The sequence below is a fragment of the Lissotriton vulgaris genome, chromosome 4_1 (genome assembly GCF_964263255.1).
Source record: "Lissotriton vulgaris chromosome 4_1, aLisVul1.2, whole genome shotgun sequence".
NCBI lineage: Eukaryota > Metazoa > Chordata > Amphibia > Caudata > Salamandridae > Lissotriton > Lissotriton vulgaris.
In genome coordinates, this window is record NC_141691.1 from 585029647 (window position 1) to 585054451 (window position 24805).

The 24805-nt window shown below is 48.2% G+C and overlaps 1 protein-coding gene across 4 annotated transcripts in view; it reads left to right on the forward strand.

The window, feature by feature from the left end:
* Nucleotides 1-24805, forward strand: part of BBS9 (Bardet-Biedl syndrome 9) — a 2055975-nt gene that overhangs the window by 743234 nt on the left and 1287936 nt on the right. For all 4 annotated transcript variants that reach the window (XM_086964810.1, XM_086964812.1, XM_086964809.1 and 1 more), the window contains exon 11: nucleotides 2733-2809. In XM_086964810.1, the coding sequence (XP_086820936.1) occupies nucleotides 2733-2809 (77 nt within the window). The remainder of the gene's footprint in view (nucleotides 1-2732; nucleotides 2810-24805) is intronic.

The window sequence follows — 24805 nt, forward strand, 5'->3', positions numbered from 1 at the left end:
GATACCGGTGAGTGCGGGGACAGGGTCCTTTGTTCGTCGAGCGGCCCCGATTGGCAGAGGGCCGCTCCAACGCTGCTGCATTTCTTTGTGGAGCCCCGAGGCTCCGTGGGGCATCCTATTTGATCCTGAGTCCCCCGTGAGGGACTCCAACGCGCCCATTTGTGCTGTGCGAGCCTGCAAGGCTCCTGGGGGCCATTTGTTTATTTAAAGCCCCGAGAGGCTCCAGAGGCCACAGTTGTTGCTGAGCCCAGCGAGGCTCCTTGCCCTACCTGTATTTACGAGCCCCGAGGCTCGAGGGGGCATTTTATTGATTTAGAGCGCTGAGCTCTACATTGCACATTTGTTCAGCGAGCCCTGTGAGGTTCTAGGGGGACACAGGCAGCTAGTTGGTTGTAGCCCCGAGGCTCCCACGCTGTCTTCCCCCCTTGTTCTTGAGCCCTCCTGGCTCCAACGTTTGCCCAGTTCATATTTACAACTGTCCAGCACTTAGTGGACAGTTGCCACGTTTAGGCTTTGTGTTCTGTGCTGCCTGCACAGACCCCCTGACACTGAGACTCAGGGCAATCCGCCCCTTTCGAGGCCCGTTGGCCTGAGGGACACTTTTGAGTGTTGTGCTTTGTGCACCCCGCGCATGGTAATTCCTTGTTATGTGATTCTTGCGCATGTGTTCTAACCTGTACCTTCTCTAAAAGTAACCTGATTAGGTATTCTTATGGTTATCCCCTTTTGCTAAATGTGACCTGCAGAGAGGATTGTTTATGTTTATCCATTATGCTAAATGTGACCTGCATAGTGAATTGTTGATTCCGCTTACCTTTTCTAAACGTGACCTGATTAGGTATTCTGATGGTTATCCCCTTTTGCTAAATGTGACCTGCATAGAGGATTGCTGATGTTGCATTTTATGTTTAGGTTTCCTTCCCTTTGCTAAGAGTGAATTGCTTAGGTGCTGGTATCCCTTCCTTAGGTCCTAGTTACCTGTGTGATTTACCTACAGTGAGTTAGGGTTGCGTAGGAGGTCCTTACTGTTCCAGTGATTACTGGATGTGTGTTGCATTTATGATTTTGGTGCTACTCATTCTATGTTTACGACATAAGTGTATATCTACCAGTATTATTATCTAACAAGTGCCTACCCCTGACAGTGGTCCATGTGGCCCTGTCCTGTACATAATTCCCCTTGTAAATTCTGCCCGTGCCTCTGGCACATTGTACAGTTTGCGTGTGTTATCTAATGTGTTTTGTCTATTATAAATACAAAGGCTATTTTTGATATATATCCTTGTGTAGAGTCTTTCTTTGTGGTGGGCCTTGGGTGTTGTTGCTGGGGTGCGTGCGCAAATACTTAACTCATACCGCCTCCAAGTTTAGCCTAGACTGCTCGCGCCACGCTACCTAGAGGGCGAGTGGGGGTTGCCTTGGTGTGTGACTCCCCTGCCCTGACTTTAGAAATGGTGATCCCTGACTGACCTCGACGCGAGTCTTGGCCGGCCAGGGTCCCGTTTCTAACACTGTATTTCTGCAGCATCTTGAACACTCTTCTGTCCAGCCTCAGTTGATGTTAGCTTTTCTATCGGATTAGTTTGGCATATGACACATTTTTCATTGTTGAAGGAGTCCTTAGATTTTGAAGTTAGCAGTACTCTGTCAGGAGGTAAAGATCCTCTGCTACCACCTGCTTCACTCATGTTTTCAAATTTGAATCAATGAAAACCTGAAACAAAAACAATATTAAAGTAAATTACCAATATGATGACTAAGCACATCATTATAGAGCCGCCATTTTGGTAAATGGTGGAAAGGTTGCTCTAAGGAATTATTTTCAGTCTCTATAAGGCTACTTGACCCCCAAAACATATGTTTTCATCAGTGCAACACATCTGCCATTTTTAAACATGTCCAGAAAAATCCATCCCAAATTAGCAATGTTTACCCAAGCTAAATTATTTCTCTAATGATACAAAAATACAAATCAAAAATGGAAATCTCTGGACATCAATTATTTTATGTGGGTTTATCAGTGGGCCAGTACTAATAGTACAAAAAACCGTAAGCACTGATTCTTTGTTGGTTGAAGGAGCAGGCGCTCTTCTTTGCACCTGATAAAATCTTACTCCCCGGATTCAGAAATTATTAGGTGGGATAAATAGGCACCAGTTCCGAGTTTTTGGGGAATATCATGCAAACTTTAGAGTCTAGTGCTCCAAAATGTTCAATTCATGGTAAGTACTATATTGTTTTTCCTGTTAAATTCAGGCCAGTTTGGCACGCTGAAAATTTTATGAATGGTTAGGTATATAACACACTGGTTAATTAGTGGTTGCAGTGAATGCTACCCAATCTCTATCCCTGTGCAAACAGGTATTCGCACAGGTGTTGGAAAACTTAGAAAAACATGGTCTCTGAGGGTAAAAGTGGAGACCATGTCTGGTGTTATAATGTTGAGTGGGCAAGTACATTGGGTGGCTGAATGGCTTTGTAGTCGTTTTCTGTCAAATGCAAATTTTCTTTCTTTTCCAAAGGAAAAAAAAAGAATTCCCAGTTGACATAACTTACATTGCATTTAAGTTTACCTCATTGCTGAGTTTTTGCTCCATATGCATATCTGCTGCTCCGACACCCTCTTCTTTAAAACTCTTCAAAATTGCCCATTAAAGCCTCAATGCTCTTGCTTTAGTATGCATGGCCAAACATATTTTGAAGTGTGTCTTACTCTTACTTTTCTATTACAGATATTATGCCCAAGACAGAGAAAGATGACGATTTAGCAGTAATGGCGATAGTCTCATCTGAGCTGGATTCCGTATCGGTATGTAAATGTAAAAGCAGCAATTAAGAGTCAACGTAAACACTAAAAGTGTCATCAGCAAGTTATTTTTCCTGGAATTTCGACTGTTGTGCTTATGCTCTTTTCAATCCGGGGGAACTTTTCCTTGTTCACTTGGGATCTGTGATGTGTCCCATGTGTAGGGCATCAATATGTTGGGGACGAAAATCTAAATAAGATTGCATTCCTCTTGATTTACTAAAGATGCAAGTTACTGCTACTTACAATACAAAGTAAATGCTATGTAAAAACAAGCCTAGGCAAAGCCAATAGGTCTTGCATTGTGAAATTTTGAATATTAAACTTTTAATTTTAAAGTCTTTTCTGCACTCAAATGTATAAGCTCATATAGCTGTGCAGTCTGGTGTGTTTTTCAGTACTCTTTGACATTTGGTGGAAAAATACAACATTATTACTTCTATATTTATATTAGTTTGCGATCCCTTAAGACATTCAACTTCTGGCTCTTTATAAAAGCGCTCCCTCGGTTATTTTATCATCACTGCACTTATCTATCAAAGTCAGAGAAAGACAAAATAATTTCCTCAACTACTTGCATCTACCCTCAACTTATATTTAAAAAAACAGGGATTCCAATATTGTAATGCATGTACCCTGTGTATATTCAGTCAAATTAAATCATTTCTTGAACAACTCTCACTGAAATGCATAAATATTCAAGGATATTTTTAGCATACAACATGTTATACCTCCTAAGCAGCAATGTGCTTCAATATGGAACTTTCCTAGGTTTTGGCAAAGTTGGGGACCATTGCCGCTCCTTTTATCTGAAGATAATAGCTGTTCAGAAATAAGAAGAAATTCTTAGTCCCAGTAACCTTTAGGATGTGAATGATGAAAATATGTTGATCTCTGCCAAGGATAAGATGTGTGTCAAAGCTGTGGGTCAAAATTGCTCGATAGTTTGTCCCTGTTGTCTCTCCCACTATGACTATGCAAACAGAGCCAAGTACCACCCTTGTCTTTTAGGCTAGCGAGGGTGAGCATCCACAGGCTTTTCAGTGAGGTACTGTAAGCCCAGGCCTCAATAATAAACTAACAGACACAGTAACTAAAATGGCGATACCAATGCTTGTCTTTTAACAAAAAGAAAATACCCTTAATCACACAGCAATAATTAATAGAACATAATAATAATCCAAATTAGTATTCAGATTTCTGACCCTGGGTATGATTCACCCATGTTGCGCTATATCCACCAAGTTCCCTTACTAGGTCTCTCCTGGGGGTCCCTTATTAAGCTTGTCTCCCCTCTATTAGTCAGATAGAAAGAAGCATGAATCAGGCTCAGGTGGAGTCTTATGTTTCCCCCCACAAGTCAATTCTGCACTCAGTCACAGTTTTCTTAGTTCTTACCCCCTGGTGGTGTATTGGGTATATGATAGGCAACACAGAGTGAATATAATCCCAAGGCTGATTGTAGGCAGGGTGAGGGCCACGCCTCAATCTACGTGCCTGTCCAGCTAAGTCTTGTGACCATGGAGCAGGTGCAGTCACAGCTTCTACAGCTTCTTCAGGCAAGAAGTAGGTTCCAGTCTCCAACCGACCTATGTAGGTAGTTGAAGCCTCGATTGAGCTAATGGCAAAATATACATTATTGTGCCGAGGCGATGATCATGGCGGAGGTTGCTTATGCCAGGCCAACAGCAATTGCAGCCCCAATCTGGCCAGTGCAAAAATCACAGCAGATTCAGTCCCGACCAGGCCAATGGCAGTAACAGCCCAGATCGGGACTAATTGTGAGCGACAGGGAGACACTCTATAGCACTGATAGCTTCTAGCTCTCATACAGTCAGGTCTTTCTAGGTGTTCCATTCTCGTTCAGCACATTCTCTCCTTCTACAGAGCTGGGAAACTCCTTCCCTCTCTCAGAAGACAAGGAGACTTCTAGGCACTTTGGACAGATCCATCAGCTCCTCCAGCAGAAACACTGTCTTCAGTTGATGCCATTTACTCCTGGTGCCTGACTGTCATGCAGACATTAACCCTGGTTGCGAACTACTCCCTTTGCTAGTCATGAAGGATTTGGAACTGAAACCAAGAATTGTTTTTTTATACTAATTTTGTGGACATGGGATGCAGATGGACTGTCTCAATCTGCAGGACTGGATTGAGGTGTTTCTCCTTTCAGGTGTCTTCCTCAGGCTGCTCTCTAGACACAGCTGTTGTATGGAGTGATACTACTCACAGCAGGTAGTACTGGGGTTGTCTCCAGGTCGGAGCACCCACACTATGAAGTGAGAGGGTTTTGCAGCTGGGAGTCACCATCCCAGCTGAAGCAGTAATCTAGTGGACAAAAGGGCCGGCCTGATGTAGACACTACCTCACCTTACCCAATGGAAACGGGCATCCACCACTCACTCCTACCATCAACCAAATGGCAGTGCTCAGCAAGAACTAAACAGCAGCCCCATGATAATAAAGGCCTCATGGTATTTATAACAGTAAGAGAAAATGACAATAAGGAGAGACAAGGGAATAAGCCTTCTCTAACTCTCCCTCTAAAACTTTTTACTCACTAAAAATAAAAGGCCAAAAAAACTAAAAAAAAAGCTGTTGGACGTTAGTGTGAGTTTTTGCCAAAATAATGCTGATACATATTCCCACTACAGATTACTCTAATTTTCCAGTCTGGAACAGGAAAAGGAAGGGGGTGGGGGAAAGAAATTAATTTCTTAATACTGACTGCCCTCACACACTTTGCATTGTCATGCGTCATCATTGGGCCCGATCTAACGCCCAGGTCCAGACCAACACACTGGGCGGAGCGCAAAACATTTTTTTGAATATACAGTGGTGGGGAAAGAAAGTATATACTCGGACAAAAGAATAGGGAAAGAGTTATTCCCTGATGTCGGTCACGGACCCGCACCTCGTGTGCCTTTGGTGCCTGGAGCGCGACCACGACCTGAAGACGTGTTCCGATTGCCGGCAGTCCGCTCTGTGCTGTTCGAGGTCCCGGTCCAAAGGGAGGTCGCAGGACTGGTTGCAGAGCCACCACCACTCATCATCTAAGTCTTTGTCTTTGGGTACGTCGAAGCACAAGAAGAAGGCAAAGAAGCATTGCCGCTCTTCGCGTTCTCCCCGTCTGTTGGCCGATGCGAGGCGGGAAGCGGAAGGTAGTAGTCTGGCTTCGCCTGCAGAGCCTGTTGGGTTGAATCCGGCCTTCCCTCCCTTTCCGGGAGCCGGAGCGACCCCTGCCCAGCTTCGAAGCTTTTACGAAACCTTGCATTCCATTTTTAGGTCTCGCGACCTATCGATGTGCGCAAGCGCATCGAGCGGAGCGAGAATTCAAGTGGCGAAAACATCGTCAAACCAAAGGGCTTTCAGCCCCGCGGTTTTCATGCAGTTCACGTGAACCACGTGATTAAACATGCACGCGCATTCAGGGCCAGCCCAGCACATCAAAGGGCTTCTCCTCCCCTATTTATTCATGGCCGGCCGCAGGCCGGCCGTACTTTCAGTTTCCCGAAACGGCTTCTCCTCACCTAATTAGGGGAGGAGAAGCCCTTTGATGTGCTTCACACCAATGCGCCTCACAGTCATTCCTAAGTCAGTACTCTGCCTCTGCCCAAGACCTGCCTTCTAACACTTTGAGCCTCGCAGGCAGGCCCGGGCCAATTGCTGCTTGTTTGTATTTGCTTCGGCTGCCATTCTTTATTTCACTTTGTCTCCGTGCGTGCATTTATTTTTACTTGCAGAGCCTTTTTCCAATACTTGAACTCGTGTGATCATTTTGGAGGTGGGAGGATCACACATTGTTTGTGGCGACGGGATGTGGGTCTCAGCAGTTCCTCGAGTACTGCTACTTGTTTTCCTTGTGTTCGTTGCCAGTAAACACAGCTGACTTACAAGCCGAGAGCACTGAGGAACAGTAGGAAAACACTTTTGAAAGCGTTTGTACAGCCCGTTTGGCAATCCTTCTGCAAGTCGGCTTTGATCAAGGGAAGTACTCTGCCTCTGCCCAAGACCTGCCTTCTAACACTTTGAGCCTCGCAGGCAGGCCGTGGCCAATTGCTGCTTGTTTGTATTTGCTTCGGCTGCCATTCTTTATTTCACTTTGTCTCCGTGCGTGCATTTATTTTTACTTGCAGAGCCTTTTTCCAATACTCGAACTCATTTTTTTTTTCAATTTGTCTCCGTGCGTGCATTTATTTTTACTTGCAGAGCCTTTTTCCAATACTTGAACTCGTGTGATCATTTTGGAGGTGGGAGGATCACACATTGTTCGTGGCGACGGGATGTGGGTCTCAGCAGTTCCTGGAGTACTGCTACTTGTTTTCCTTGTGTTCGTTGCCAGTAAACACAGCTGACTTACAAGCCGAGAGCACCGAGGAACAGTAGGAAAACACATTTGAAAGGGTTTGTACAGCTCGTTTGGCAATCCTTCTGTAGGTCGGCTTTGATCAAGGGATTCTTGAGAGAAGGCAACAATCTTTTTTTCTTGTCCTGGGACATTAAACTCCGGGGTCAGACTCATCAGTCAAAAATGAGAAAAAGGAAAGGTCAACAAGCTTACTCTCAACGCCACTCACACATGCAACGCCACTCACACATGCAACGCCACTCACACACGCAACGCAACTCACCCACGCAACCCCACTCACACACACAACGCAACTAATCCACGCAACCCCACTCATCCACGCAACGCCACTCATCAACGCAATGCCACTCATCAACGCAACGCCACTCATCAACGCAACGCCACTCATCAACGCAACGCCACTCATACATGCAACGCCACTCATACATGCAACGCCACTCATACATGCAACGCCACTCACCCACGCAACACCACTCACACATGCAACACCACTCACACATGCAACGCCACTCTCCCACGCAACACCACTCACACATGCAACGCCACTCACCCACGCAACGCCACTCACCCACGCAACGCCACTCACACATGCAACACCACTCACACATGCAACGCCACTCACACATGCAACACCACTCACCCATGCAACGCCACTCACCCATGCAACGCCACTCACCCATACAACGCCACTCACCCATACAACGCCACTCACACATGCAACGCCACTCACACATGCAACGCCACTCACACATGCAACGCTACTCACACATGCAACGCCACTCACACATGCAACGCCAGTCACTCAAAGCAACGCAACTCACTCACGCAACGCCACTCACACACACACAACGCCACTCACACACACACAACGCCACTCATCCACGCAACACCACTCATCCACGCAACACCACTCATCCACGCAACACCACTCATCCACGCAACGCAACTCATCCACACACCCCACTCATCCACGCAACGCCACTCAACGCAACTCAACGCAACGCCACTCACACATGCAACACCACTCACACATGCAACGCCACTCACACATGCAACGCCACTCACACATGCAACGCCACTCACACATGCAACGCCACTCACACATGCAACGCCACTCACACACGCAACGCCACTCACACACGCAACGCCACTCACACACGCAACGCCACTCACACACGCAACGCCACTCACACACGCAACGCCACTCACACACGCAACGCCACTCACACACGCAACGCCACTCACACACGCAACGCCACTCACACACGCAACGCCACTCACCCACGCATCCTCACTCACCCACGCAACGCCACTCACACCCACGCAGTGCCACTTTTACCCACGCAAGCCCACTCTCACACACGCAACGCCACACTCACCCATGCAATGCCACTCACACACGCAACGCAACTCACACACGCAACGCCACTCACCCACGCAACGCCACTCACCCACGCAACGCCACTCACCCACGCAACGCCACTCACCCACGCAACGCCACTCACACACGCAACGCCACTCACCCACGCAACAACAATCACACATGCAACGCCACTCACCCAAAGGCACTCACACCCACGCAGTGCCACTTTAACCCACACTGTGCAGTGCACAATAGGTCTCGCAGTAGGAAAGTTGGAGCTATTGGTTTTGTAAATGACAAAGCCCTTTATGTTTTTAAAATGAAAACAAAAATAAAAGGCATTGCTATTTGCAATTGTAATAGCTCCAACTTTCCTACTGCGAGACCTATTGGCAACGCCAGTGCTTGTTGAATAGTCCAACTCCGCCGGCGCGCCCTCGGGCCTGCTGACTCGGTTGGGGGCTCTAGGCCTTCGATGTCGGCGGCTCAGGCGCCGCATGGCCCCCCAGGATCGGCGCTGTTCGACCTTGTGATACCTCCTCCGGCGTCAAATCCAGTGACGGCTCCTACAACGCACGTTGTGTCCCCAGCTGGCGTCTATTCCGGACACGGAGCCGGACCGACGTCGCCTGACATCGGGACCGGTGCCAACTGGTACTCTTGTGCCCCTGTTCTCCCCTGATGTTTCCTACTGCCCTGAGTGGCTAACAGGAGAGGGTGAGGAGGACTGGGAGGGGTCTGTGGACCCTCTTGCAGACCAGTTGGAGGAACCGGAATGGAGAGAGGAGTTGGGTGAGGCCAGTGGTCTGGATACCTCCCCAGACCTTTGCATGCTATCTCCCCTTACCGTGGCTACGGAGGAGGGTAGATCTTATGCAGTGGTGTTGCGTTGGGCAACCGAGGCCTTAAACCTTGAGCTTCCTATGGTGGCGGTCAGGACTAACCTCCTGACAGCGGTGCTTCAACCGGCAGCAGCCTCTTTGGACCCCTTGCTGCCGTTCAATGAGGCCCTTACGGACATCCTTTTGGGCACTTATTCCAGGTCCAACACAGGGGCTCCTGTGGACAGGATGATTGCCCGACGTCACCACCCGGCCCGGGCGACCCCATTTTCCTCTCTTCCCATCCTACCCCTGAGAGCTTGGTAGTCCAAACCTCAACGTCCAAAGGCGCATTCCCTAATGCACCACCTGATAGGGAATCCAAGAAGCTACACCACCTTGGGAAGAAGATGTTTTCTTCCTCCCGCTTGGGACTGCGGTCGGTGAACACCGCATGTCTATTGGGCCATTATTCCCACTCGGTGTGGGACACGGTTGCGCAGGTGCTGCCACAGTGCACGGAGGAGGCCCGGGCTGTGCTCTCCCGTTCTATTGCAGAAAGGAAAGACGCAGCAGAGTTCACCATTCGGTGTGGGCTGGACATCGCCGACTCACTGGCTAGGACGATTTCCCCATCAGTAGCACTGAGACGCTACGCCTGGTTGAGGTCCACTAGCTTTTCGGGGAATGTCCAAGCAACGCTTTGGAAATGCCCTTTGATGGCCGTCTCCTGTTCGGTGATAAGGCAGACAAAGTGCTTGAGCGTTTAAGGATTATAGGGCTAAGGCCAGATCCCTAGGCCTCACTTCCAACTCCCGCCCACCGCAGTCTGCCTTTCGCCCTTTTTGTGGCTACAGAATGGGTGCCCCGCTATGTTCTGCCCAGAGCCACAGGCCTGTGCAAGCTGTCCAGCCTCTGCGTGGCCGGGGACGTGAATCCCACCGCCGTGGGTCAGGGGCCAGTGGGTGGGCCAGTCCACCAGCGCCCCCTCTGCAGCAGTCTCCAAACCCTCCTAGCTCGGCCTTTCTGCCCCATCAATCGCCAGTGGGCGGCAGGATTCGCCATCACCTCCCCCACTGGCTCAACATCACGTCAGGCAGGTGGGTTTTGCAGATAGTCCGAAGGGGCTACTCCCTCCCCTTCGAGACTACCCCTCCATCCATGCCACCTCAATTCCATCGCATGTCGGAGGATCACCTGGCCTTTCTCCAACAGGAAGTTACGGCTCTCTTGTCCAAGTGAGCCATCTAGTGCATTCCTGCCCCAGAAGTCGGTCGTGGTTATTATTCCCACTATTTTCTGGTGCCCAAAAAGGACAAGGGCCTGCGTCCTATCTTGGATCTCAGTGACGTCAACCGCTTACTCTGAAAGGAGAAGGACAAGATGTGGACACTGGCTCAGGTCCTGTCTGCTCTCGACCCTGGAGACTGGATGGTAGCGTTGGACTTGCAGGGCGCTAATTCTCACATCCCCGTCCTGCCGCCCACCAGCTTTACCTGCAGTTCACGGTAGACCACGAGCATTTTCAGTTTACCGTGCCCCGCATTGGCCTTACCAGCGCCCCTCGGGTGGTCACGAAAGTGAGGGCGGTGGTCATAGCTCATCTGCGCAGATCAGGGGTTCCAGTCTTCCCCTTTTTCGACGACTGGCTTTTAAAGGTGGGCTCGCACCAGGCTGTCGTCTCCCACCTCCAGACTACGGCCGATCTCCTGCATTTGATGGGGTTCACCATCAATGTGCCGAAGTCACACCTGATTCCCACTCGGAAGCTCCTTTTCATCAGAGCGGTTCTGGACACAGCGTGGTTTTGGGCTTATCCTCCCGAGCAGCGAGTCCAGGATACTCAGGCTATGATTCCGATCTTTCAGCCTCTATCCCGGGTTTCGGTCAGAATGACCTGAGGCTACTGGGCCTCATGGCCCCCTGCATCCTGCTGGTGGACTATAGCAGGTGGCATATGCGGGCTCTGCAGTGGGACCTGAAGTGGGCACGGCATCGGGGGAATCTTTCTAATTGCGTGAATCTCTCGGAGGGCACTGCATGCCAATTGCAGTGGTTGCTAACAAACCGGGATTGGGTCAACGGCAGATCCCTCTCCCTTCCCCAACCAGAGTTCACAGTGGTGACAGATGCATCACTGCTGGAGTGGGGTGGCCACTTGGGAGACGCAGAGATCAGAGGCCCCTGGTCTCAGGTGGAGTCCAGGCTCCATATCATCCTTCTGGAGCTTTAGGCGATTTGTCTTGTACTAAAGGCATTCCTTCCCTCTGTCCGGGGAAGAGTGGTGCAGGTGTTCACGGACAACACCGCCGCCATGTGGTACTGCAACCAACAGGGTGGGGAGGGGTTGTGGACCCTATGTCAAGAGGCTCTCCGCCTTCGGACATGGCTGGAACATCAGGGCATATCCCTGGTGGTTCAAAACTGGCAGGCTCTCTTAATTCCAGGGCTGACAAAATCAGCCGCCAGTGCATGCTGGATCACAAATGGCGTCTTCACTCTGAGGTGGTGCAAAGTCTCTTTCAGCAGTGGGGAGAGCCTTAGTTAGATCTATTCGCCACCGAGAATGTGCAATGTCTGCAGTTCTGCACGTTAGAATTTCCAAGGCGGCACTCGCTAGGCGCCGCTTTTCATCACGAGTGGAGTTGCGATCTTCTATAAGCCTTTCCGTGTATACCACTTCTGCCCAGAGTGCTGAAGAAGATCAAGCGCGAACAGGCGCAAGTCATTCTTGTGGCTCCAGATTGGGCACAAAGAGTCCGGTATCTCGAGCTCTTACACATGGCCATCGATCCTCCGATCAGACTGCCACTTCGGGAGGATCTTCTGTCGCAGCAGCATGGGATAGTCCTCCACCGAACCTGTCCAGCCTCCACCTCCTTGTGTGGAGATTGATCGGCGACAGTTGACAGCTTTCGACCTTCCTCCCGAAGTCAGTAACGTTATTTTGGCAGCCAGGCGTCCCTCCGTCAAAACGATAAACGCCTGTAGATGAAACAAGTTTGTGGCATGGTGCGCTACAAAGGCTGTGGATCCTCTTTCTGCCCCCCTTTCAGAGGTTCTCCTCTTCATTCCTTATTTGGCCCAGCAGGGCTCTGCTCTGGGCACTCTCAAAGGCTATCTTTTGGCCGTTTTGGCCTTCCTTCGCCTGCCTGCGCCTGCCTGACCAGCCTTCTTTCTTTAAGTCCCCTATTGTAAATCACTTGTTTCCTCCAACTCCTTTCGTGATGCCCCAGTGGGACTTGAACCTGGTTCTTACTTATCTTATGTATGCTCCTTTCAAGACACTCCATAACTGTCCTCTCAGACTCTTGACCCTTAAAACTGCCTTTTTGGTTGCCATCACCTCTGCTCACAGGGTGAGTGATTCAGAAAAGGGGGTGGTGATGAACAGAGTGTCTAAAATAAGCAGACCACTGTTACCCAGTCCAAAGATCAGGGCTTGATCCATCACCGTTATTTATCTCACTGCACCATCCCAGCTCAGAACCTGGCTATATGCAAATAGGGTGAGTGAGCTCCAGACCCTTTCTTCAAAACCTCCTTTCCTGGCTTTTCATCTGGACAAAGTTGTCCTCCGCACTAGGCCTTCTTTCCTTCCCAAAATGGTTACCTCTTTCCACATAGGACAGACCATTATTTTGCACACCTTCTTTCCGCCTCCGCATCCTTCTAAGGAGGAAGAGAGTCTCCACTGTCCGGATCCAAAATGTGCGCTTTCGTTCTATCTGGATCACACAAAACAATTCCGGGTGGATGGCTAGCTCTTTGTTGGCTATGTGAGCGCCAAGAAAGGTCAGGCTGTGCAGAAACAAACCATCTCCCGATGGGTCGTTCTTTACATCAAAATCGACTATTCCTTAGTGAAAAAGGAACCTCCTGTGGGGTTGCGTGCCCATTCTACCAGGACGACGGCAGCCACTACTGCTTTGGGACGTGGAGTCCCCCTTCTTAACATCTGCCAGGCAACTACATGGGTTTCACTGCACGTGTTTACCAAACACTACTGCCTGGACAGCCAAGTCCAGAGAGACGGCTTCTTTGGCCGTTCAGTTCTCCAGGACTTTCTGGTGTGAACTTTTGTTTGTAGACTCACCTCCGGGGTTAGTATTGCTGGGGTATCTATTCTAAGGTGAGGAATCCATAACTAATTGTCTCTTTCAGATGAACAAGTTACTTACCTTCGATAACGATATATCTGTAAGAGACATAGATTAGTTATGGATTCCTCACCGCCCCGTTTTGCAAACTAACTTCTAGGGTAAGGGACTCCCTTTCAGGGCTCTAGTTTTCGTGCACCAGTGGTCAGTGTCTTGCATGACTCTGCCTTTTGGGCGTGGAATGTCGTGTAAAAAACTAACGTCAACACGCGAGGGCGGCATCTAAGTAGATACCGCACCCATGATGCCAACGACGAACCTGGAGTCGACCGACGCCCATTTATCGACGCCCAGAGGTACTGCTGAGGAAAAAATTCTCCAGATCCATTCTGACGCCTGGGGGTAATTCTAAGGTGAGGAATCCATAATGAATCTATGTCTCTTACAGCTACATCGTTACCGAAGATAAGTAACTTGTTATACAAGAACTGGTTTTTATTTTTACTTAACTCACATCTGTGTGATTAATGCTACCTTTTCTGAAGTCTGGTTACACAGGAGTTTTTGATATGTTTTAGGATTGTAAATTGTATCAACAGCTCACCTGTATAACCAATGATATTCATAATAACAATTCCCGCCGCCATTGGGAGCAGGTTTTTTGGTACGATTGCAGTTATTGTTTAGACCAGTATGGGTGTCTCTCTATAGCCTACTTACGTTGAGCCATATTTTTCCTGCTGATTGATGCAGCTGCTTCTTTCATGCAATTCTCCCAAATGTGGTCAGATATGAGGAGACATGAAGCATGTTGCAGGCTCAAAGCCTCTAATACCAGCTTTGCCGTAATAATCATTGTCTTTGAAGAAAAAGAAAATCAGATTTTTCTGAGAAAATGTATGCAGTTTATATGCTGTTCAAACTTAGAATTGAAGAAGTCAGAAGTATGTGTAAGTTCAAAGGGGAGACCACTCCTGAGCATGGAATTCAGTGCTGCTGTACATTGATGAGAAAGATTGGAGATAAGGGTCATCTGAGCAATGTCTGGATTTACAGGATGACACTCGGTTGTAGGAGTTACCATTTCTAAAACTGAGGGCGAGACTGTCATTCTCGTGGCGGAACAGGTGGATTGCATTCACCTTTTTAGGTCTCGCGCCTAGCGTTGCAGTGCGCAGCTCGAGACATTTAGTAGGTAAAAATGGAGTTTCAGAAGCTGACCTAGGAATGGCACACACACGAGCTTGTGCTTTTCCTTTAGGGGCACGCTATTGGGCTTTGCGTGCGTATTTTTTACTAAGAGAGCACGCAATAGGCCAAAGGCGGGCGCTCCGGCTGTCATGTGGTTTCAATTATCGTGCCCAGACACGGGCGCTATAATTGAAACCACACGTCTTCCTGTGGAATGGAATGGAATGGAATGGAAATAGATTTATTGAGCGCGATTGCTGCCCAGGGGCGTCCAAGCGCTGGGGTAAGAATCGGAGGGACAAGCGGCGTGACACATTAGAGCTCGGAGGCTTGGGTAATGAGGTAATGAGGCTTTTTACGGAATGACAGCAGGTCCGGGTTGGAACGGAGTGAGAGGGGGAGGGTGTTCCAAAGTTTAGCGGTATTCAAGGAGAACAGCCTACCCCCGGATCTGGCTCTCTTCACTCTAGGAACCACTGCCAGGAAAGCCTCAGAGGAGCGGAGATTCCTATTTGGGTAGTAGGGAATGACAAGGTTGCTGTTAATTGCGGGTCCTGTTTTCCAAAATGCCCGGTGTGCAATGCACAACGCCTTGAATGACACTCTGTGTTTTACTGGCAGCCAGTGAAGACTTTTCAATGCAGGTCTGGCTGACTGGGCTCGTGGAATCTGTAACAGGGTGCGTGCTGCGCAGTTTTGCACTACCTGGAGTTTCCGGAGAGTCATCTCGGGAGCCCCCACATATAGAGCATTGTTTGAGTCAAGGCGGGACTGGATGAGGCCTTGGACTGCCACTTTCTTGGCTTCTAGAGGCAGAAGTGGAAGGACCTTCCTTAGAGTTTTGAGGATGCCAAAGCAGGTGGCGGACAGCTTGGTAGCCTGGGTGGAAAAGGACAGCTTACTGTCCAGCTATACTCCTAGGCTCTTGACACTTTCCTTGGGGGTGGGGGGAGTGCCCAGAGCTTGGGGCCACAAGGAGATAAAAGGTATTGGCGAGGCTGGGCCTAGAAGCATGAGCTCTGTTTTGTCTCCATTTAGTTTGAGGGAGGAGCTGGTCATCCACTCCTTAACGTCCTCTAGGCAGCTCAGCAGGCCTCCTTGGGGGTGACTGATGTTCTCTTGAGCCAATGATACCACTAACTGAGTGTCGTCGGCGTACGACACAATTTTGATGCCGTACGGTTCGACGATTCCAGCCAGTGGTTTCATGTAGACATTGAATAACACAGGGCTCAAAGAGAAGCCCTGTGGTACTCCACAGCTGAGAGGCTTGCTGGTTGATATTGTGTCGCCATCGAAGATCTGAAAAGATCTGTCGGACAGGAAGGAGCCGAACCACCTTAGAGCGTCGCCAGAGACTCCGATGTCCCGGAGACGGTTCAGCAAGGTGGCATAGCTGACCGTATCGAAGGCGGCACTTAGATCAAGGAGGATCACTGCCACTGATCCTCCCTGATCCAGGACCCTTCGAGATTCCTCGGCGACCGCTAATAAGGCAGTTTCGGTGCCATGTTTCGGCCTGAAACCTGTCTGGGAGGTATCCAGTAGGGAGTGATTTTCAATAAACTGGACCAGTTGGACGTTTATATATTTTTCCAACACCTTGCCAGCCCAAGGGAGGAGAGAGATGGGACGATAGTTGGAATGATCGTCGGGGTTCAGGTTCGTTTTTTTTAGCAGCGCCCGCACCATGGCTTGTTTCCATGCTGTAGGAACAACACATGAGGCTATAGATGTGTTAAGGAGTTCCAAGATAACAGGCAGGGTGGCTTCGTGTGCTTGCATCAGAACTTCTGGTGGGGCTGGGTCGCGTGGGGAACCCGATTTGACTTGCCGTGCCATTTTACCAAGGGTGTCGAGGTCCAAGGGAGGGAAGTGCTCGAGGGTTGACTGGACAAGGGGAGGGAGGATTCTAGGAGAGGGTGGGTCGGCTATCTCTGGAACTGTGGCTCCTGTTTGAAAGGTGGAGTATATTTTCAGGACTTTGTTGTGGAAAAAGTCCGCAAGCTCGTTGCATTGATCTTGGGGTTTTTTTTTTTTTTTTGGTTTTTTTTTAACACTTGTAAAGCGCTGCTTATACCCTAAGGCGTCAAGGCGCTCAAAACCATTATTGAAGAGAGTGAGGAATGAAAGACTAAACAGGTAGACAGATTAGAATGGGTTACTGAGAGAAAAGCCAGGTTTTCAGAAGTTTGCGAAACTGGAACAGCGTAGCACTTTGTCTGATGTTAAGAGGCAAGGTGTTCCAAAGTCTGGGGGCCGCCACCAAAAAGCGACGGTCCCCCCAGGACACTGTTTTGGTGCGTGGAACAAGCAGTTGGTTAAGGGTGGCTGATCGTAGAGCTCTTGTAGGCTTGTAAAATTGAAGTTTGTCTCGTAGAAAATGTGGTCCTTGATTATTGACTGATTTAAAAACTATACAGAGGGCCTTAAAGTGGACTCTTTTTTGTACAGTCAGCCAATGGAGGTCTTTTATGTTTTTGGCAATGGGTTCGAACTTTGTTTTGCCGGTGATGAGACGGGCTGCTGCATTTTGTATAGTTTGAAGTTTTGTAGTAACTCGGGTTTGCGCGTTAAGAAATAAACCATTACAATAGTCCAAGGATGAGAGGACAAGGGCAGAAACCAGTGTCTTAATCGCAGATTCGGGAAGAAAAGGACGTATTTTGCGAATCATTTTTAGTTTTAGGTGCGCAGTGGATGCTGTCTTGTTGGCGTGATCCATGAAGTTCAGTCCATCATCGAAGACAATCCCCAAGTTCCTGACCTTGGAAGTCGGTGTAGGAGGTGTACCGAAGGTCTCTGGCCACCAAGTGGTGGACCAGGCTGGGGATAATGGACCGAAAATAAGTACCTCAGTTTTTTCTGAGTTCAGCTTTAAGCAGTTTGTCGCCATCCAATCTCCTATATCTAGGAGCCCTTTCTTGAATTTTTCAGCTACTTGCTCTCCGTCACCTTTGATCGCCAACACTAGTTGGGTGTCGTCGGCGTACGAGGTAAGGCTCATCCCATGTGCTTTGATGGTCTTAGCTAGGTCCGACACATAGATGTTGAAGAGTGTCGGACTAAGGGATGAGCCTTGAGGAACACCACAGGGGGCGGAGAGTTGTGCTGATTGAAAGGGTCCTAGAATGACCGCCTGCGTTCTATTGGCGAGGAAAGAGGCAATTAGGTTTTTGGCCGTATGACAGATGCCAAATCCTTGGACACGGTCGACCAAGATGTTGTGATCGACCGTGTCGAAAGCCGCTGATAGGTCTAACAGAACCAGTATGGCAGTGCCACCTTGGTCCCTAATGACCCTGATGTCATCAGCGGCTTTGATCAGGGCTGTCTCGGTCCCGTGATGTTTCCGGAATCCAAACTGCGTGTTGTCGAGGAGCTGGTGCACTTCAATAAACTCAGAGATCTGGGTGTTCATGATCTTTTCAATTGTCTTTGCAATGAAAGGAAGACTGGCAATTGGACGGTAGTTTTTTAGCTCATTTTTGTCGAGCGAGGGTTTTTTTAACAGCGGCTTTAGCAGAGTGTTTTTGAGCGGGTTAGGGTAGTGACCTGACCGCAAAATCAAATTACAGACCTGTGTAAGTGCCGGTGTGATAACGTCTAGGACTGGTCTGAGAACCGATAGAGGGCAGGGGTCTAGGGGTGAGCCTGATTTGATGGTCAGAAGTGTGTTTTTTATTTGCTCCTGGGTGACTGGTTGAAAGCACGGAAAGGCATTGGCTGAGGAGGAAGTGACGGCTGATGTGGGGGCCGGAAGTGATTTGGAAGAAAATGCTTGATAGATGTCGTCTACTTTAGTGTAGAAAAAAGCTGCAAGGGAGTCACACAGTGACTGCGACGGGGGGGGCGTGAGATCCGGGGAGTTACCTGATAAAGCTTTGGTAATGGAAAATAGTTGCTTACTGGAATTCCTGGCCTGCTCAATTTGGTCGGTGTAATATTCTCTTTTAGCTTGTGCTATCATATTTTTATATAGGGCTACGGCTTCCCTATAGGCAGACTTACTACCTGCATCATAATCTTTTCTCCAGGTTCTCTCCTTGCTACGGTTGATCTGTTTTTGTGTCCTGAGTTTTTCATTATACCAAGGAGCGGTGGGTTTAGCTCTGTTGCTGGAGTGTTCCTTGGAAGGGGCTGATTGGTGAGATGCCTGGCCAATCCAGTCATATAATTGCTGGAGAGCTAGATTGGGGTCTGTAGCGAACTCTGGGCAGGTTTGTATGAGTGTGAGTTTAAAGTGTTCTAGATTTATATTTTTCCAGTCTTTGAACAGTAATTTAGGTGCCGGTTGGGGATTATTGTTACAGTCATTGCAAGAGGCAATATTGGCGAAGATTGCAAAGTGATCTGTCCACTGCATGGGCAAAATGTTGGTAATTTGGAGTCCTTCTAGATTGGAGAAAATAGGGTCCAAAATGTGGCCTGCTTGGTGCGTGGAGGACTTAACAAGCTGTTTTAGCCCTAGGTTGCCTAAGTCAGTGGTGAGAGCAACGGAGTCGGCTAGATGATCGAGATCTAAATGAAAGTTCAGGTCACCGAGAACTGTGAAACTGGTTTCCGTAGCTACAGATTCCATTATAGTATTTATATTGGACAGAAAAGTAGTTTTTGATCCCGGGGGCCGGTATATTAATATACCCTTGAAATTGAAAGAAGGGGAGATGTTAATAGAAAATTGCATAGCCTCACAGGCAGTGGAAGGAATAAGGGTTGTTCTAGCTGGGTAAGCATCTCTAGCAATTATGGCCAGCCCACCCCTCTTTGTTTGGGCCTGTCCTGACAGTAAGCCTTAAATCCCGGTGGCACGGCGATGACCAGATCCAGCTGTGAGGAGTCATCTGTCCAAGTTTCAGTAATGAACAAAATATCCAAAGCATAGTCAGTAATAAGATCGAATATTTCCTGTCTATGTTTGCCAAGAGAGCGCGCATTTATAAGGGCTATGGAGGTAGTAGCACCTGCATCTTGGTTAATAGGAGTGCCGATGTTCTGATGGGGAGGGAGGAGGGGGATAGAATAGAGACAATGAGGACAAGCGGTGGCCATGTCTTTATGGATTTCTGAAGGGTTAATTTTTAGACAGTTGGACGTGTCGGGTGGACATACGGCCAGTAAATTGTGTCTGGAGTAAGTTATGGCATTACCTGATGAATTTTTGGCAGGGTTTATGGCCCTGGGCCCGGTCCCGGCGCGGACGGGCGCAGACGGGCTCGCCTCTGGCGCGCCTCCGGCGCGCCCGCTGCGCCCGCCCGCTACGCGGGCGGGAAGTACCATTGATTTTATGCATGAAAGGGGCGGGAAGGGAGGGAGCGTTCGATAGACTGGAGCGCAGCCCTTCCCTGCTCAAGATGGCGGGTGAGTCACGAGTGGTCACGTGACCGCAACCGAAAGGGCAGCGCTGATGTAGGTGAGCTGCAGTCGCGCAATGCAGCGCGCGCTAAATTCCAGAAAGGTAATCTAAGTATTTAGCCACCAATGATGTATTTAAAAATACACCTCCAAGGTTTTAGCCCAAAGCACGGACGGTAACCACAGTTAGTGCCGAGTACAGTATTTAAAATCTATTACAGGGATAGAAAAGAGATCCCCCGGCTTCCGCCTCAGGGGAGAGCAAGTTAAAAATAAAGACTGTTTATGGTTCCTGGACAAAGAAAGATTTTAGTTTTATTCGGAGGGGGGGCGGTGGTGACATTTGAGCAGTGTTTTATTATCTGAAAAATTTCCCTGGGCTTCGATTTGGCCTCTAGGATTTTATCAGAGTAGAATGTTGCTTTCGCCGTCCTGATCCCATCTCTGTAAGTTTTTATCGCCTCTTTATAGGCAACCTTTTTTTTCGGGAGAAAGTCCATACGCCAGGCTCTCTCTCGTTGCCTGCAGCGACGTTTTAGTTCTCTTAAAAAGTCAGAAAACCAGGGCGCTGATCTCTGCATTCTCTTAGATGAGGATCTCTGGAGAGGGAGGATCGTGTCTAGTGAGTTAGTGATCCAGCTAACATAGTTTTCGTTTGCTATACTGGGGTCTGAGCAGGGAGGCGGATGGGTAGCGTCCAGGCTATGCATCCAGGATTCCAACTGGAGTTTTGACCAGTTTCTCCTGAGTGTTGTCCGGGGGGGTAACTGAGGGACCTTGTGGGTTGCCCAGGAAAACGGTATCAGAAAATGATCCGACCATGGGAGGGGGATAGGAAGGTCGACAGTCAACTCGCTGCAGCTGCTGAAAATTGGATCAAGCAGATTGCCCTTCTCATGGGTTGGAGCTGTGACCAGCTGGGACAGCTGCAGAGCTCCTAGGTCATCTATTAGCTCCTTGGCAATATTATCTGAGGGGGAGTTGAAATGGAGATTCAAATCTCCTAAGACTGTGTAGTTAGCCACGGATAGAGTTCTTTTAGCAATGATCTCCGGGAGCGACCTATGAAACAGTTTTGTTGGGTCAGGAGGACGATAGATCAAGGTGCCCGAGAAGGAAGTGTTGGCGTTGAACTCTATGCAGAATTCTATGCTTTCGCATTCGGGAATACTTTCTGTTGTGGTGCGGCAGCGGTACTGGTTTTTGAGAATGATAGCCAGACCGCCGCCTCTCCCCACTGGTCTGTCCGATCTAATGATGTGGTATCCACTTGGTAGAGCTGCGACTATGTCTGGGTCAGATTGGGTGGAGAGCCAGGTCTCTGTTAAAAAGATAGCATCTGGTTTGCGCTCTTCTAGCAGCATGGACATTTGGGTGCTATGCTTTGGTAATGACCGACAGTTTAATGCCAGCATGCAATATTTCAGTGTCGAGGGGCCTGCTAAGGTATTTCGGAAGGAGAGTTTGCATTCGGGGCGGCAGGGGGGAAGGGATATGGCTGCGAAAAGTGCGGGTACATGGGGCAGTAGCTCTGTTTCCTATGGACCGTAGGGCAGTGGGGCTATAGGTCCTGGCCGGAGGAGCGAGAGAGGCAGGGGGGGTGGCCCCTGGTCCCTGTGGCGCGTGCATGCGCACCACTCGCGGGCTTCTTCTGTTTTTGGATTCATTTCACAGGGAAGCAAGTAAATGAAAGAAGCCGTGTTTTGTTCGGCGCCACTTTCACACCTCTCAGGATATCGTGTGGGGCCTGCCTCGCGGAGCTGACCGTCTCAGGGCATAGTGAGCTGGAGCTCGCTTGCGCCCGGCTTGTTTGCTTTAAAATTCTGGTTACCCTAATCTTTGTGGGATGCTGGACAAGAAGCCGTGTTTTGTTCGGCGCCACTTTCACACCTCTCAGGATATTGTGTGGGGCATGCCTCGCGGAGCTGACCGTCTCAGGGCATAATGAGCTGGAGCTCGCTTGCGCCCGGCTTGTTTGCTTTAAAATTCTGGTTACCCTAATCTTTGTGTGATGCTGGACACGGATTGGGACGTTTTCTGTTGGCATGAACAAAATCACGTCTGAATCAAAAAGACGATTCGGTTTGAATCTGGCTTTCACCAACAACCAGTGTACGTTTCTTGGTAGCACAATGTATATGGCCACTCTCCATTCCCGCTTATGCCCTCATCAGTTTATTTTTTTCCTGCCGATTGCTGTTTACTCAAACCTACTTCTCTGCAGCTTAATACATTGACACTGTTTAACCCCTACTGCCCACGCTCGTAGAATCTTTTTTATGGCTATTTTTAGACATAAGATTATTGTGTAATTTCCAAAGACCTCAGAGTAGAGCCGCCAGGGATCTGTCGGGGATGACCATGGACCATGTGGATTACTCTTTGTGATGAGTCGTGTAGTGTTTTGGGATCTTTGGGTCGTCTGAGGACAATGAGTGATTTTATCAAGATGCACAGCGTTTTTTTCACATAACCAGCTAGAGTTACTTCCGATTTGGGTGTGGTACTGATATGAGAAGCGTTGGCTCGCAACACTGCTGCGGAAGACAACAAGCTTTGAGGTGCAGCCAAATGTGGCACCAGTAATATTCTGTGTCCAATGGCAGGGTTGTCTCATGGGTCAGCCGCTGTGCTTTAAGAGAATAAGGGACTCTCTGGAGTCGGATTGAGAAAGAGAAACATGCTGTGTCTGGGAGAGGGAGATGGGGAGGGCGACACCCGTTGTTAGGCAGATAATTCCTAGTGAATTCATTCACCGGTGACGCACTATCTGTGTTTGTGCAAATTCTTTAACTCTTAACGATTAGTGTATCTCCATCCACGCCTAGCAAGAGCATAACATGCACATTCAACATTCCATGTACATTCTTGCAGTTGATAAATTAATAAAAAGCCATCAAGCCAACAAGGCCAAAGAGGAAGTGATTCCTTGCATGTTTAGCTCACATTTATGCTCACCAGAGGAGTATAGTCCAGACATGATCAAGAAGACACACTGTAGCAGCGAAACCAAAACGCTCAGAGCTTAGTAGTGCACTGCATAAGCAAAACAGAAAGAAGCTCTGTATTAATGAAGTGTAAACTTTGCTGTGAAGCAGTGGAGGCCTAAACATATAAAAGGATTGATTCTACATAACATACATAATAATGTGTTTTTTTTAAACCTGTGTTCACCAGAATCACTCATTGTCTAACCGCATTCTTGTTTGATGCCAGGGCTGTCCGCATTACTTCCCTCTATATCATGTGGAATTAAAGTGTGTGCACCTCGTATCTACTTGGACAATATTTATCAGTGTAGTGGGACTATACATAGTCTATACTAACAGCACACCACATTCTCCTTTTCTACCTTCTCTCGGTCATTTCTGACACTCACAAGAATTCGACATTGGACTGCCCTCAGGTACCCTTTTGTACTCCTCCAATTGGAGAAAATGTGCTTTTCACCCACTTCTGCTCCCATTGTCTTACCTAGTTGTCACCACTTCCCTACTGAGATCTTGACACGTGTAGATATAAATCTATATTTGTGCTTAAAAAATTCCATGTGGATGGAATTGTTTTACTACCATCGTCTCTGCAGTACAGTACCAATGAACAAAAAAAAATCGTAAAGCCATGTCACATATCCCATACCACTAGGACTCACATTTTCTAGTAATTAGTAAATTGGATTATTGCAATAGATTGCCTGCGGGCCTCTCGTTGTATTCCCTGCTTGGCGATATGCGGAAGTTTGCTACCAATACTTTGCTACTACTTTCAAAGACCAAGGACAACATTTTGTCTCAAAACTGGGTGTCTCAAAGCTTAATAAAAACGGAGTGTCTAACAGTTGTTGATTCCGTGTTCGAAGTGGTTCATGGCACATACGTGGGCTCCCTTACCTGCCTTGACTTTCTACTCGTTCACCGTGAATTAGCGGTCCTTGTTGGCATGTTTAAACTACTAAGTGCGGCGTTCAACTTCCAATCACTCGTCTTTGCTTTGTATCTATCCACTCATCACAAAACAGCCCCACTTTTGTTTGTTTACTCCGATGCCTATCATGCTCTCTACTGCTTGTTGTCCTTCTGTACGACATTACTGTGTGAAATATTAGACTGTACATGTCGAACAAATGGCGCATTCTTATTTTATATTTTTTATTCATGTTCACAGGATTAGAGCATTACGTCATGTCTCCAATGGAGCAATACTTGCAACCAAACCCAGAATTAATAGGATAATTATTTTGTCACATTTCAAAGCTACTAATTGTATATATGTGCATAGCTATTTGAATGTACTTGTGGTAATGTCTTGCATGCAATACATTATGGGCCAGATGTAGGTAGCCCTTTACCGATCGGAAACGGCCGAAAATACCGATTTTCGGCCGTTTCCGATCGGTAAAGGGCTAGGGAGATGTAGGTGCACATATTCGGTAATTTTACCGAATCGTTAATATTACCGAATCGGTAAATTTACCGATTCGGTAATATTTAACGAATCGGTATAATTATTACCGATTCGGTAATATTTAACGAATCGGTATAATTATTACCGATTCGGTAATATTTACCGATTCGGTAAAATTACCGAATATGCTATGTGGGTAGCCAATTTTACATTGGCAAATGGCTTACAGAATCGGTATTTTACCATGGAATACAAATCCATGGTAAAATACCGATTCCTGTGTACATGCACATCTGTGCATGTACACATGTGCCATGTGACAGACAGACGTGCCCTTAGGGCATGTCTGTGTGCCACATTGCACACATGCCCGTTTTGGGGGTGCTAGAGGGTGTC